Source organism: Hemitrygon akajei, chromosome 4 (assembly GCF_048418815.1).
Source record: "Hemitrygon akajei chromosome 4, sHemAka1.3, whole genome shotgun sequence".
Classification (NCBI taxonomy): domain Eukaryota; kingdom Metazoa; phylum Chordata; class Chondrichthyes; order Myliobatiformes; family Dasyatidae; genus Hemitrygon; species Hemitrygon akajei.
Window position 1 is genome coordinate 10,787,521 of NC_133127.1, and position 12,749 is coordinate 10,800,269.

General features: G+C 44.4%; 1 protein-coding gene across 2 annotated transcripts in view; it reads right to left on the reverse strand.

Annotated features, from left to right (window-relative positions):
• LOC140726121 (exocyst complex component 6B-like) overlaps positions 1–12,749 on the reverse strand; it is an 835,898-nt gene that overhangs the window by 249,957 nt on the left and 573,192 nt on the right. For both annotated transcript variants that reach the window (XM_073042078.1, XM_073042079.1), the window contains one exon: positions 2,177–2,288. In XM_073042078.1, coding sequence (XP_072898179.1) covers positions 2,177–2,288 — 112 coding nt within the window. The remainder of the gene's footprint in view (positions 1–2,176; positions 2,289–12,749) is intronic.

Below are 12,749 nucleotides of genomic sequence, written 5' to 3' on the forward strand. Positions count from 1 at the left end.
CTGGAGGAAACCCACATGGTCACGCTGAAAGTGTACAAATGCCTAACAGACAGTGGCAGCAACTGAACCCCGATCGCTGATTGCTGGTGCTGTAAAGTGTCACGGTAACCACAATGGTACCGAACTGCCCTGAGACTTGATAACTTTCTACCCTGAGACAGAATTTACTCTGCAATAACCTGAAATGTAATGGCACAGGGAACACTCAAAAGGTGTATTCAGACCAGTACAGGCTGATGCAACTTGTTTCCTTCAATAGTAGGATCAAAGATCAGCTTACTTGCTAAATACATGTATTAGGAATTTGCTGTGGTGTGTTGGCATGACATGCAACAAAAACATTCAGTATTATTCAGCATTATTAGAACATAGAACATAAAACATTAGAGCACAGTACAGGCCCTTAGACCCGTGATGTTGTGCCAACCTTTTAACATATTCTAAGATCAATCTATTACTTCCGTTAATTTCTCGATCAGTGATGTGCCTATCTAAGAGTTCTACCACAGGCAGGGTGTTCCATGCACCCACCACTCTTTGTATAAAGAACTTCCCCCAATCACCTTAAAATGATGCCCCCTTACATTAGCCTACATGAAGGTCTCTGGTTGACCACTCTCGATCTGTGCCCCTTATCATTTGTTGATTTGCTTCAACCCCATTCGTCATCCATCTCCCTGTAACCTATAATCCTTTACCACTCAATCTTTGCCTCCCATCATTTTATACCCCTCTATCAAGTCACCTCTCATCCTCCACTGCTCCAAATAGAAAATCCCTAGCTCAAACCCACCCCAACTTCATAAGATATGCTCTTTAGCATCAATATATTAATAGCCTTGGGTCAAAAATATTACATATGAGTTAGCTGACGAGACCATAGGATTATAGAACATAAGAGCAGAATTAGGCCATTTTGGCCCATTGAGTCTGCACTCATTGAGGTTGTTCTATTTCTCTCTCAGCCCCAATCTCCAGCCTTCTTCATGTAACCCCCGGTAAAGGTTTCACTGCTAATGTAATGGTCTTTCTGTAGCAGCAGTGTTTGAGTTATGGCTAGAGATAACAGGGGCTGTGAAATATGCGCCGTCCAAAGAAGGGAGTGTTTTCTCTTGTTGTGTGCCTGAGAACTAGGTGATCTGGGTCTTTTGTTCGGTGGAAATGGGGACAGAAGATGCCTGAAAGGAGAGGCCATAGACACCATAAAGGAGTGCACTTGGAGTGCGCCGGGAGTCAATGAAGCCCGGGGAAATCGATGGAGGACCAGCAGACGGGAAGCCGTGAGCTTCAACTTGTGCACATTAGAGTATTTCATAAAAATGGGCCCTTTTCTTTTTGCAAACATGAGGAAATCTGCAGATGCTGGAAATTCAAGTAACACACACAAAATGCTGGTGGAACACAGCAGGCCAGGCAGCATCTATAGGGAGACCCTTCGTCAGGACTCAAGGGTCTCGGCCCGAAACGTCGACAGTGCTTCTCCCTATAGATGCTGCCTGGCCTGCTCCTTTACTTTTTGTTTTACTTTACTAACCCTTTAGTCAACTTAAGAATTATAAAGCTAAGTTGTTTAATTGCATATGGTGTACTGTCTGTTATTTCATGGTAATGATTTGTAACAGGGGAACACATCACACAGCATCCACACAAACAGGATCTCATATGTTTGGTGGGGCCAGAGATTGTCTTCCCCAGACTTACGCAGGCAACAGAACCTGAGGGTTACATTCACAATTTCCTTCATCTCCTGACTAATTAAGAATCTGTCAAACTCTACCTTAAGTATACCTATTGACTTGATCTCCACAGCCACCTGAATTCCACACATTCACAACTTTCTGGCTGAAGAAATTCCTCCTCATCTCCATTCTAAATGGATGTCCTTCTATTCTGAGGCTGTGCCCTCTGGTCCTAGGGTCCCCTATGATATATTCACATCCACTCTATCGAGGCCTTTCAACATTCTTTAAGTTTCACTGAGATTCCCCCCCCCCCCCCTTATTCTTCTGAATTCCAGTGAGTACAGGCCCAGAGATGTCAAAGATTGTGAATAGATTTGGCTGGAGTACCTGGGCACAGAGATAGGGTGGAATGGTTTCTGTTGGTGTTTTAATCACCATGATGCTCTACCTACCTGTTAAATACAGACAATGAAGTGGGGTGCAGGAAGACTCACCTCAGTAAGACCCACATGCTGTTTCTTGATGACATTTTGTAAACAGTTGCTTAAGGTCCTAGTCATCAGGAGATTGGTGGATTTTCGGATCATGTCGTCTACTTCTGTTGAGCTAAGAAAAAAAATTCTCCTTTAAGTCATTTCGTATATGCGTCACTCCCAGATTATGGTTGTGTCCATTAAGTTGCGGTTAATTTTGAGAAACTGAGAACATTCCTTTCCCTCCATATGGTGTCAACACAAAAAGTTTCCATTTCAGGAAAAATACTGAATCACTTCTACATTGTCCAGTCGATGCCAGCCCAAAAATTCCAAACCTCCTTAACCACACCTATGGGGTTGACATTGGAGCAGAATTAGGCCATACAGTCTATTGAATCAAATCCACCATTCCATCATGACTGATTTATTATCGCTGTCAACCCCATTCTCCTGCCTTTTCCCTGTAATCTTTATTACCCTTACTAATCAAAAACCTATCAAATTTTGCTTCAAATATACCCAATGATTTGGCCTCCACCGCCACCTGTGGAAATGAATTCCACAGATACACCAGCTTTTGGCTGAAGAAATTCATCCTCATCTCTGTTCTAAAGAGAAGTTCTGCACCTGGTGCCTCTTACTGTGCCAGCTGCGGATTGGCATCAGGCTTACTTTGTGTGAAGGTTATGTTAACGTTTGTGGGGCAAGGATTGAAGTGGAGGAAGAAACAATTTGGAAAGGCAAATACAGTGAGTACCGGCAGATGAAGCAGTTATAACTTGTGTTCCTTTACATTTGAGGGCATGCCTCAAGAAGGCAACATCCATTGTGAAGGACCCTCACTATGCAGGACGTGTCCTCTTCTCGTTGCAAATGTCAGAGAGGAGATATAGAAACCTGACATGTTCAAAGTTCAAAGTAAATGTATTACCAAAGTACACATAATCACCATACACTCCCTTGAGATTCATTTTCTTGCAGGCGTTCATAGGAAAACAAAGAAGAACAGCAGAATCACTGAAAAACTCCACACAAAGACTGACAAACAACCAATGCATAAAAGATAAAATGTGTTTTGTAAACACTTCTTCCCCTCCGTGTGAACAGCCCGTGAACCCAAGAACACCACCTCACTATTTTGCTCTCTTTTTGCACTACTCAGTTGTTTTTTATATTTCTGATTTTTGTAACTCATAATTTTTTTAAGTACTGCACTGTACTGCAGCCACATAAAACACATTTCACAGATACCCACAGCCCTGAGACACCAGGCAAGGTCATTTGATTCCAAACAATTAGTTTATTGATCATTACAGAATGTCTCTCTGGTGTTTCCTGCTCCCTCCCCTCTCCCTTCCCCTTTTCCCATCCAGGATTCCCCTCTCCCTGCCCCTCTTTCCGACTCTCAGTCCACGATAGAGGCCCAGATCAGAATCAGGTTTATCATCACTCACATTTGTCATGGAATTTGTTTTTCTCATGGTAGCAGTACAGTGCAATACATAAAATTACAACAATACTGTGCAAAAGGCACCCTAGCTATATGTACTGTATATGTGCCTAAGACCTTTGCACAGTACTGTATGTCAGTGATAATAATCCTCATTCTGATTCTACATTCTTTCATTTTCTTGTACTACCTCAATGCACTGTTGTGATGAATGCAAAACAAAGGTTTTCATTGTACCTCAGAACATGTGACCATAACAAACCATATAATAATCCAGCTGGTAAGTATGAGTCCATTGGATAGCACCACTGTTCACCTAAAATTGGCCACCTGATCTTAGGTCAGTGAAAACCTTAGAGGGATGCTGACAAGACTTTTTAAGATGGTCTCAGTGACACACACAAAATACTAGCAGTCAGGCAACATTTATGAAGGTAAATAAACAGTCGATATTTCAGGCTGAGACACTTCATCAGGACCCCAAAATGTTGACTGTTTATTCCTCTCCATGGATGCTACCTGATCTGCTGAGTTCCCCCAACATTTGGTGTGTGCTACTCTGGATTTCCAGCACCTGCAGAATCTCTTGTGCTTGGCATTGAAAGACTTGATTTACGTGGATGGACTGGAGATACTGTGCTCCCTAAAGCTTCTCCACAGAGAAGTGATAGGATGGAGACGTTTAAACTTTTGAGGGGCCCAGACAGAAGAAAACATGCTTTTATTAGTTGTAAAAACATGAGACAGAGATTTAGACAATGGAAAAAGAGACAGTGGTGAAAAAAAGAACAAAGTCTTCAGGCATTGAACAACACACACAAAATGCTGGAGGAACTCAGCAGGTCAGGCAGCGTCTATGGAGAGAAATAAACAGTCAGTATTTTGGGCCAAAACCTTCATCAGGACTGGAAAGGAAGGGGGAAGAAGCCAGAATGTGAAGGTGGGGGGGGTGAGGGGAATTTTGTGTTTGGATGTTAAGACACTGCGTGTAAGGGAGGAGGAGGAAGATTCAAATGAGACTACGAAAGAACTTGATAACTACCTGAAGGGGAAAAAATGTTTTGTTGCAAGGAATGGATTAATCAAACAAAATATTGGCACAGACTCCAGGGAAGGAATGTCTTTCTTCTGCACTATTGTTCTAAGAACTGCTTTTAAGCCTTTCAGGTTCAGAGAGGGAGAATGTGAAGGTATGCTTCAACATTCCTTCCATTAATTATATGTTCTCTCACATCTTATGTTGTCAAGTTTTAAACCGCACTTCTCACCCCGGACATACTCTCGTCAACCCCCTCCCAATGGGCAAGGGATACACACGTCGGATAGCACATACCATCAGGTTCAAGGACAGTTTCTGAATGTTTCCTTAGGATGATAAATTGGACTCTTGACCTCACAATTTACATTGACCTGGCCCTTGCACTTTTTATCGCACTTTCTTTGTAAATGTAACACCTTATTCTGCATTTTGTTATTATTTTCCCTTGTACTATTGTAATGAAATGATCTGTATGGATGGTATGCAAGATAAATTTTTCAGTGTGCCTCAGTATATAAGACCATAAGACATAGATTAGGCCATTTGGCCCATCGAGTCTGCTCCGCCATTCCATCACGAAGATTTCTTAACCTTCCCAACCCTATTATCCTTCTCCCCATAATCTTTGATACCCTTACTATGAACCTGTCAAACTCCAATTTAAATATCTCAGCAGGTCGGGCAGCATCCGTGGAAATGAGCAGTCAACTTTTCGGGCCAAGACCCTTTGTCAGGACTGAAGAAGGAGGGGACAGGGGCCCCATAAAGAAGGTGGGGGGAGGGTGGGAAGGAGAAGGCTGGTAAGTGTCAGGTGAAAAACCAATCAGAGGAAAGATCAAGGGGTGGGGAGGGGAAGCAGGGAGGGGATAGGCAGGAAAGGTGAAGAAGGAATGTAAGGGGAAAGCACTATGGGTAGTAGATGAAGGCAGAATCATGAGAGAGGTGATAGGCAGCTGGAAAAGGAGGCAGAGTGAAAGTGGGATGGGGGAAGGGAGGGGGAGGGAATTACCGGAAGTTGGAGAATTCAATGTTCATACCAAGGGGCTGGAGACTACCCAGACGGTAAATGAGGTGTTGCTCCTCCAACTTGAGTTTGGCCTCATCATGGCAGTAGAGGAGGCCATGTATGGGCATATTCAAATGGGAATGTGAAGCAGAGTTGAAGTGGGTGGCAACCGGGAGATCCTGTCTGTTGTGGCGGACAGAGCGGAGGTGCTCGACGAAGCGGTCCCCCAATCTGCGTTGGGTCTCGCTGATGTAGAGAAGGCCACACTGGGAGCATCGGATGCAATAGATGACCCCAGCAGACTCGCAGGTGAAGTGTTGCCTCAACTGGAAGGACTGTTTGGGGCCCTGAATGGTGGTAAGGGGGGAGGTGTGCAGGGTAACGAAAGCAGCAGAGCAGCACCTGGAGAATACCTGAAACATATATTGAACAACAACAATGGCCGGCTTTCAGTCTCCACCTATGATGTTGTGTTTTCATTAAAAAGTTACAGCACTTTTTAACTTTTTTTAGGTTTTATGTAAGGTATAAAAACAACCAGCATTTTAATCTTGCTCTGGTGTTAGATTTTCATCAGTGACGCTTTAAAAATTTAATACCATTATATAAGATATAAAAACAATCAGCGTTGTAGATTTGTTCTGGTGCTAGGTTTTCGTAATCAGCAGAAGCTTTAAAAATTTAATGCCGTGCCTTTTCTTAAATTACTGCATCCATCCTGCTGAATATTCACTATTACCTTCAATTTTCAGTTTGTCGTGATACAGATTTTTGCTTGTTTCGTGATCAGCATAACGTCAAGCAACATGTGTTCACTCCGATGCTGATGAATCCACTCTGCCAATACACCATCAAGATCTTCATTTTTCGTCTGATGCGGTGTTTTTGTATTTTTCATTAACTTCTGTTCATCCCATATGTGAAGTCACTTCTCAGAAATGTCTGTGGTGCAGAGACCTCTGCACAAGGGTCTTCAACCTGAAATGTTTCCTTCAGCTTCCTTCTCACAAATACTGCCTGACCTACTGACTATTTCCAGATTATGGTTTTTGTTTGATACTTCCAATAAAATATGAACTCATGTGCCAAGAAACTAGAGAGTCACAGATTTGTAGATCACGGATATGCGCTCGTCCGCCCACCACATACATGTCACTCTTTCTGTCCACCTACACCAATCCCATTTACCTTAAGCCTGTATTCTGCTGAACTGTGCTTATTCAAATGTCTGTCTAAATGTGTCTCCTACAAGTTGCAATTGTATCTGATTTCACCACCTTCTCCGACAGTGCATTCCAGATATCAATCACTCCCTGTGTAAAAAAAAAAATTACCTCTGAAATCCCCTTTATATCTCATTCAACTCTCCTTAAACCTTTGTCTTCTGTTTTAATTTTTTTTAATTTAGAGATTTAGCATGGTAACAGGCCCTTCTGGCCCAAACAGCCAGTGCTCTCCGATTTTACTTGCTTTTATTAGATGCAACGCAGGACATGCTCTTGGGGATTAGTGGGCCACACCACCCAGCAACCCACCGATCTAATCCTGTAACCTATCAACCTTCACTTTAAATGTAGCTTTGGCCTCCGTAGCCTTTACACTGTAATAGCATTACACTGACTGCTATGCCACTGGGCCACCCTGCCATAACCTAACTAGGGAAATAGATTCATTCTACTTCACTCATGCATCTTATACTTTTATCAGGAGACTCTTTCGTATCCTTCACACCAGGGAAAACAAGCCCACCGTATCCAATCACTCCCAATATCTAAAGTCCTCCAACCCAGACCCCATCCTCTCCATCTCTATCCCATGGCAACCGGAACTGCACACTATACAAGTCAAATCTAGTGGATTATAAAGACTCGGCACAGCAGCATAGCCTCAGTGTAGCGCTTTACAGTGTCAGTGATCAGAAGATTGGGGTTCAATTCCCATCACTGTACGGAGTTTGTACATCTACCACAAGGGTTTCCCCTCAGTTCTCCAGCTTCCTCCCACATTCCGAAGGTGTATGGTTAGGTTTAGTAAGTTGTGGGCATGCTATGTTGACACTGGAAGTGCGGTGATTCTTGCAGGCTGCCCCAGAACAATTCTCATTGATCTGATTTGATGCAAAACAACACACGTCACTATATGTTTTGATGTACATGTGACAAATAAAGCTAATCTCACTTTCTTTCTTTTCCCTTCTCACTATCCCATTTGTCCCTGTCTCACTACCCTACTCCTCACTCCTTCAACCCTCCTCCTTCTCTCTCTGCCCTCCTCTCACCCCTCCTTCCTCCCTTTCCTTCCCTCCAGCAAACTGGAGTAACATGTTCAATTGAATTTTTCATTTGAAAGACTACCCCAATTAGAACAATGTTACTTTTAGTCCAGTCTACTCAGTGTTCACTTTATTAGGTACACCTGCTCATTAATGCAAATATCTAATTGGTCAGGTATGGTCAAGAGGTTCAGTTGTTGTTCAGACCAAACATCGAAATGGGGAAGAAATATGATCTAAATGACTTTGACTGTGGAACGATTGTTGGTGGCAGACAGGGTGGTTTGAGTATCTCAGAAACTGCTGATCTTTTGGGGTTTTCATGCACAACAGATTCCAGAGTTTACAGAAAATGATGTGATAAGCAAAAAAATAATAAATCCAGTGAGTGACAGTTCTGTGGGCAAAAATGCCTTGTTAATGAGGGGGGTCAGAGGAGAATGGCCAGACTGGTTCAAGCTAACAGGAAGGGTGACACTAACTCAGATAACCATGTGTTACAACAGTGGTGTAGAAAAAAGCATCCCTAAACACATAACATGTTGCACCTTGAGGCAGATGGGCTACAGCAGCAGAACACCAGCATACAGGAAAACACTCAGTGGCTTCTTCAGTAGGTACATCCTGTACCTAATAAACTGGCCACTGAGTATATTGAGTATTGTAAAGAATTAACATTTTTAATATTTTAACACAGATGGATGAAGTTTCTCTGGTGTATTACATTGTGGGAAAGGAACTGAGCTTCTCTGCATTCCTATTTGAAATAAAGTTCTCAATGGAATCAGTTATTGATAAAAAAGGGTGCTCTCTAAAGACCTGGTTGTTTACTAATCAGTGGATGCAGGAAACCCCTGTGATTTACCATAAAGGAATCCTTGTACCATTGGTTAGGCCCCTTGCAGTGTCTTAGATTCTCTGAGCGTTAAAGCAAGCTTCTCATTATAAAACCAGATAATACAATTTAAATAAGTAAGCCACTGAGATAATGACTCTAATTAAGGCATAGGAAAAATAAATAAGAAGGGATAGCTTGTAAGACGGTCTCGAGAGGTCTCTCAAGTTGACCTTTAGATCAGTGATGGAATAACCTGCAGTTAACACTTCTGTGGGAAAGTATTCTTTGAAATTCTCTCCAGAGTCCATGAGGTAAAGGCAAATTACTGCTGTTTCAAGATTCAAGATTGTTTAATTTCATTTCTCTACACAAATTATTCACAAACGTAAGAAACTCTGCTGATGCTGGAAATCCAAAGCAACACACACACACAATGCCAGAGTGTCTCGGCAGGTCAGGCAGCATCAATGGAAAAGAACAGTTGACATTTTGGGCCAAGACCCTTCTTCAGAATCACAACTTATTCCCAACAAACATCAGGCTCTTGAACCAGACGGTATAACTTCACTCATCTTCACTCACCAAACTGATTTATGTTTATTGCTTTTTTATTTATTGCTATTATTATCTTTATCTTCTTGTGTTTTGTACATTGGTTGTTTGTTTTTGTTGTGTGTGGCCTTTCATTGTGTTTCTTTGTATTCACTGTGAATGCCAGCAAGAAAATAAATTTTAGAGTTGTATATGGTTACTCCAAATGCAACACAAAAAAGTTGCAATAAGATAAAGAACATAATAATAAAAAACACAATAAATATAACTAGATTGATTGTATGTCCATAAAGTGACAATAGGTACATGAACATCTACATAAGGTGTTCGGGTGGAGGTAGAGGGGTGGGTTAGTGGGTGGAGGTATTGATCAGCTTTTTACTGCTTGGGGAAAGCAACTGCTTTTGAGTCTGGTGGTCTTGGTGTAAATGCTGTGTAGCCTCTTCCCTGATGGGAGTGGGACAAACAGTTCATGAACAGGGTAGGTGCGATACTTCACAATATTGCTGGCCTTTTTCCGGCACCTTGATGGCAGGTAGACTGGTGCCGATGATACGTTTGGCTGTTTTGACTACCTGTTAAGCTGGAGAGGGCTGAGGATTTAGATCAGTGAGAAAAAACCCTGCAGTTAGTATTTCTGTGGAAAAAGACTCTTTGAAATGCTCTCCGAGTCCATAATGTGAAGGGAATTCAGTGCTGTGTGTCTGGTTGCTGAGTTCAGCCATTGTATGGAGTGAGGCGCCACTCTCTGACTCTGTCCATGTTATAGGAGTGTTTGGGTATCTCACCAATTCAGCTTGGTTTGCTCAGGTTTCACAGACTTTCCTTAATGGATTCTCAAGCTGATAAGATCTAATCAAGTGGCGACTAGAAGCAGACACTCCCCAACCCTATGGTTACATTACGTGAATGCTAGTCCGCACTCCTGAGGTGTCAACCACAGGTATGTTGAAGGGTAGGATGCTTGTTTAAACTCCTCAGTTCACTATTCAGCTAAAGCCCTCCCCACCATTGAACACATCTACACAGAGCGCTGTCGCAGGAAAGCAGAAACCATCATCAAGGAAGCCCACCATCCACGCCATGCTCTCTTCTTGCTGCTGCCATCGGGAAAGAGGTACACAGATCCCACACCACGTGATTGCACTGACCACTATGCTATACTGTATAGTCCCTCTTAAGGCTAAAGTCAGATGTATCAGTATTACAATGGAGTAAAGGGAATTACAGAGGCATAGATGGGAAACAGCCAAAACTGATTGCAAGGGGACACTTGCAGGGATGATGGCAGAGCAGCAATGGCTGGAGTTACAGGGAGCAATTCAGAAGGCACAGGGTAGATACATCCCAAAGAAAATGTATTCTAAAAGCAGGATGACACAACCATGGTTAGCAAAAGAAGTCAAAGACAGCATAAAAGCCAAAGAGAGGGCATATAATACAGTAAAAAATTAGTGGAAAGTTAGAACTTTGGGAACCAACAGAAGGCAACTGAAAAAATCATAAAGAAAGGAAAGATGGAATATGAAGGTAAGCTAGCCAATAATATCAGAGGATACCAAAAGTGTCTTCAGATATATAAACTGTGAAAGAGGGGTGAGAGTAGATATTGGACCACTGGAATATGATGCTGGAGAGGTAGTAATGGGGAGCAAAGAAATGGCAGACAAAATGAATAAGAATTTTGTATCAGTCTTCATTGTGGAAGACACTAGCAGTCTGCCAGAACTTCAAGAGTGTTGGGGAAGAAGTGAGTGAAGTTGCCATTACTAGAGTGAAGGTGCTTGGGAAATTTAAATCTCAGAAGGTGGATAAGTCACCTGGACCAGATGGTCTACACACCAGGGTTCTGAAGGAGGTGGCTGAAGAGATTGTGGAGGCATTAGTAATAATCTTTCAAGAATCAATAGATTCTGGTGTAGCGATGTACTACATACAGAGCTAGAGACGACACGCAGTCGGTAAGTCGTTTCGAGACTTCGAGCCCCCTTGGGGCTGGTATGAACTCTCCTGGGACGGCCAGGGGTGCACCGTACACCAACTCGGCCGACGAGGCGTGCAGATCCTCTTTGGGCGCTGTGCGAATTCCAAGCAGGACCCAAGGAAGTTCGTCCACCCAGTTAGGTCCTCTCAGGCGGACCATGAGAGCCGACTTCAAGTGACGGTGGAATCATTCCACTAGTCCGTTCGACTGTGGGTGGTAGGCAGTAGTGTGGTGTAGCTGCATTCCCAACAGGTTGGCCACAGCCGACCATAGGCTGGAGGTGAACTGGGCACCTCTTTCGGAGGTAACGTGGGCCGGTACCCCGAAGCGTGCTACCTAGGTTGCCATCAGTGCTCGGGCGCAGGAATCGGCAGATGTGTCAGTGAGCGGGACCGTCTCTGGCCACCTCGTGAACCGGTCTACCATAGTTAGGAGGTACTGCGCTCCTCGGGACACTGGTAGGGGGCCCACGATATCCACATGAATGTGGTCCAACCTCCGGTGGGTGGGTTCGAACTGCTGCGGTGGGGCTTTAGTGTGCCGCTGCACCTTGGCTGTTTGGCACTGCGCGCACATTCTGGCCCATTCACTGACCTGCTTGCGAAGTCCGTGCCACGCGAACTTGCTGGAGACCAGCCGGACGGTTGACCTGATAGATGGGTGCGCCAAACTGTGTATGGAGTCGAAAACTCGCCGCCTCCAGGCTGCCGGGACGATGGGGCGAGGTTGGCCGTTAGCCACGTCGCACAGGAGGGTCCTCTCACCTGGGCCTACGAGGAAGTCCCGCAGCTGCAAACCCGAGACTGCGGTCCTGTAGCTGGGCATCTCGTCGTCTGCCTGCTGCGCCTCCGCCAGTGCTGCATAGTCCACCCCCAGGGACAGGGCCTGGACAGCTGATCTGGAGAGTGCGTCTGCCACGACGTTGTCCTTTCCTGAGACATGCTGGATGTCCGTCGTGTACTCCGATATGTAGGACAGATGTCGCTGCTGGTGAGCTGACCAGTGATCGGACACCTTCGTGAACGCTAAGGTCAACGGTTTGTGGTCCGTGAACGCGGTGAACGGCCTGCCTTCTAAGAAGTACCTGAAATGCCGGATTGCCAGATACAGTGCCAACAGCTCCCAGTCAAAAGCACTGTACTTGAGTTCGGGTTGTTGTAGGCGCTTGCTGAAGAACGCCAGGGGTTGCCAGCGCCCCTCGATGAGCTGCTCCAGCACCCCACCGACTGCTGTGTCGGATGTGTCCACCATGAGGGCGGTCGGAACGTCCGTTCTGGGGTGCACCAGCATCGCGGCATCTGCCAAGGCTTCCTTGGCTTTAGCGAAAGCAGCCGCGGCCTCCTTGTCCCAAGTAATGTCCTTGCCTTTACCCGACATCAGGGTGTACAAAGGGCGCATGATACAGGCTGCTGAGGGGAGGAAACGGTGGTAGAAGTTCACCATACCAACG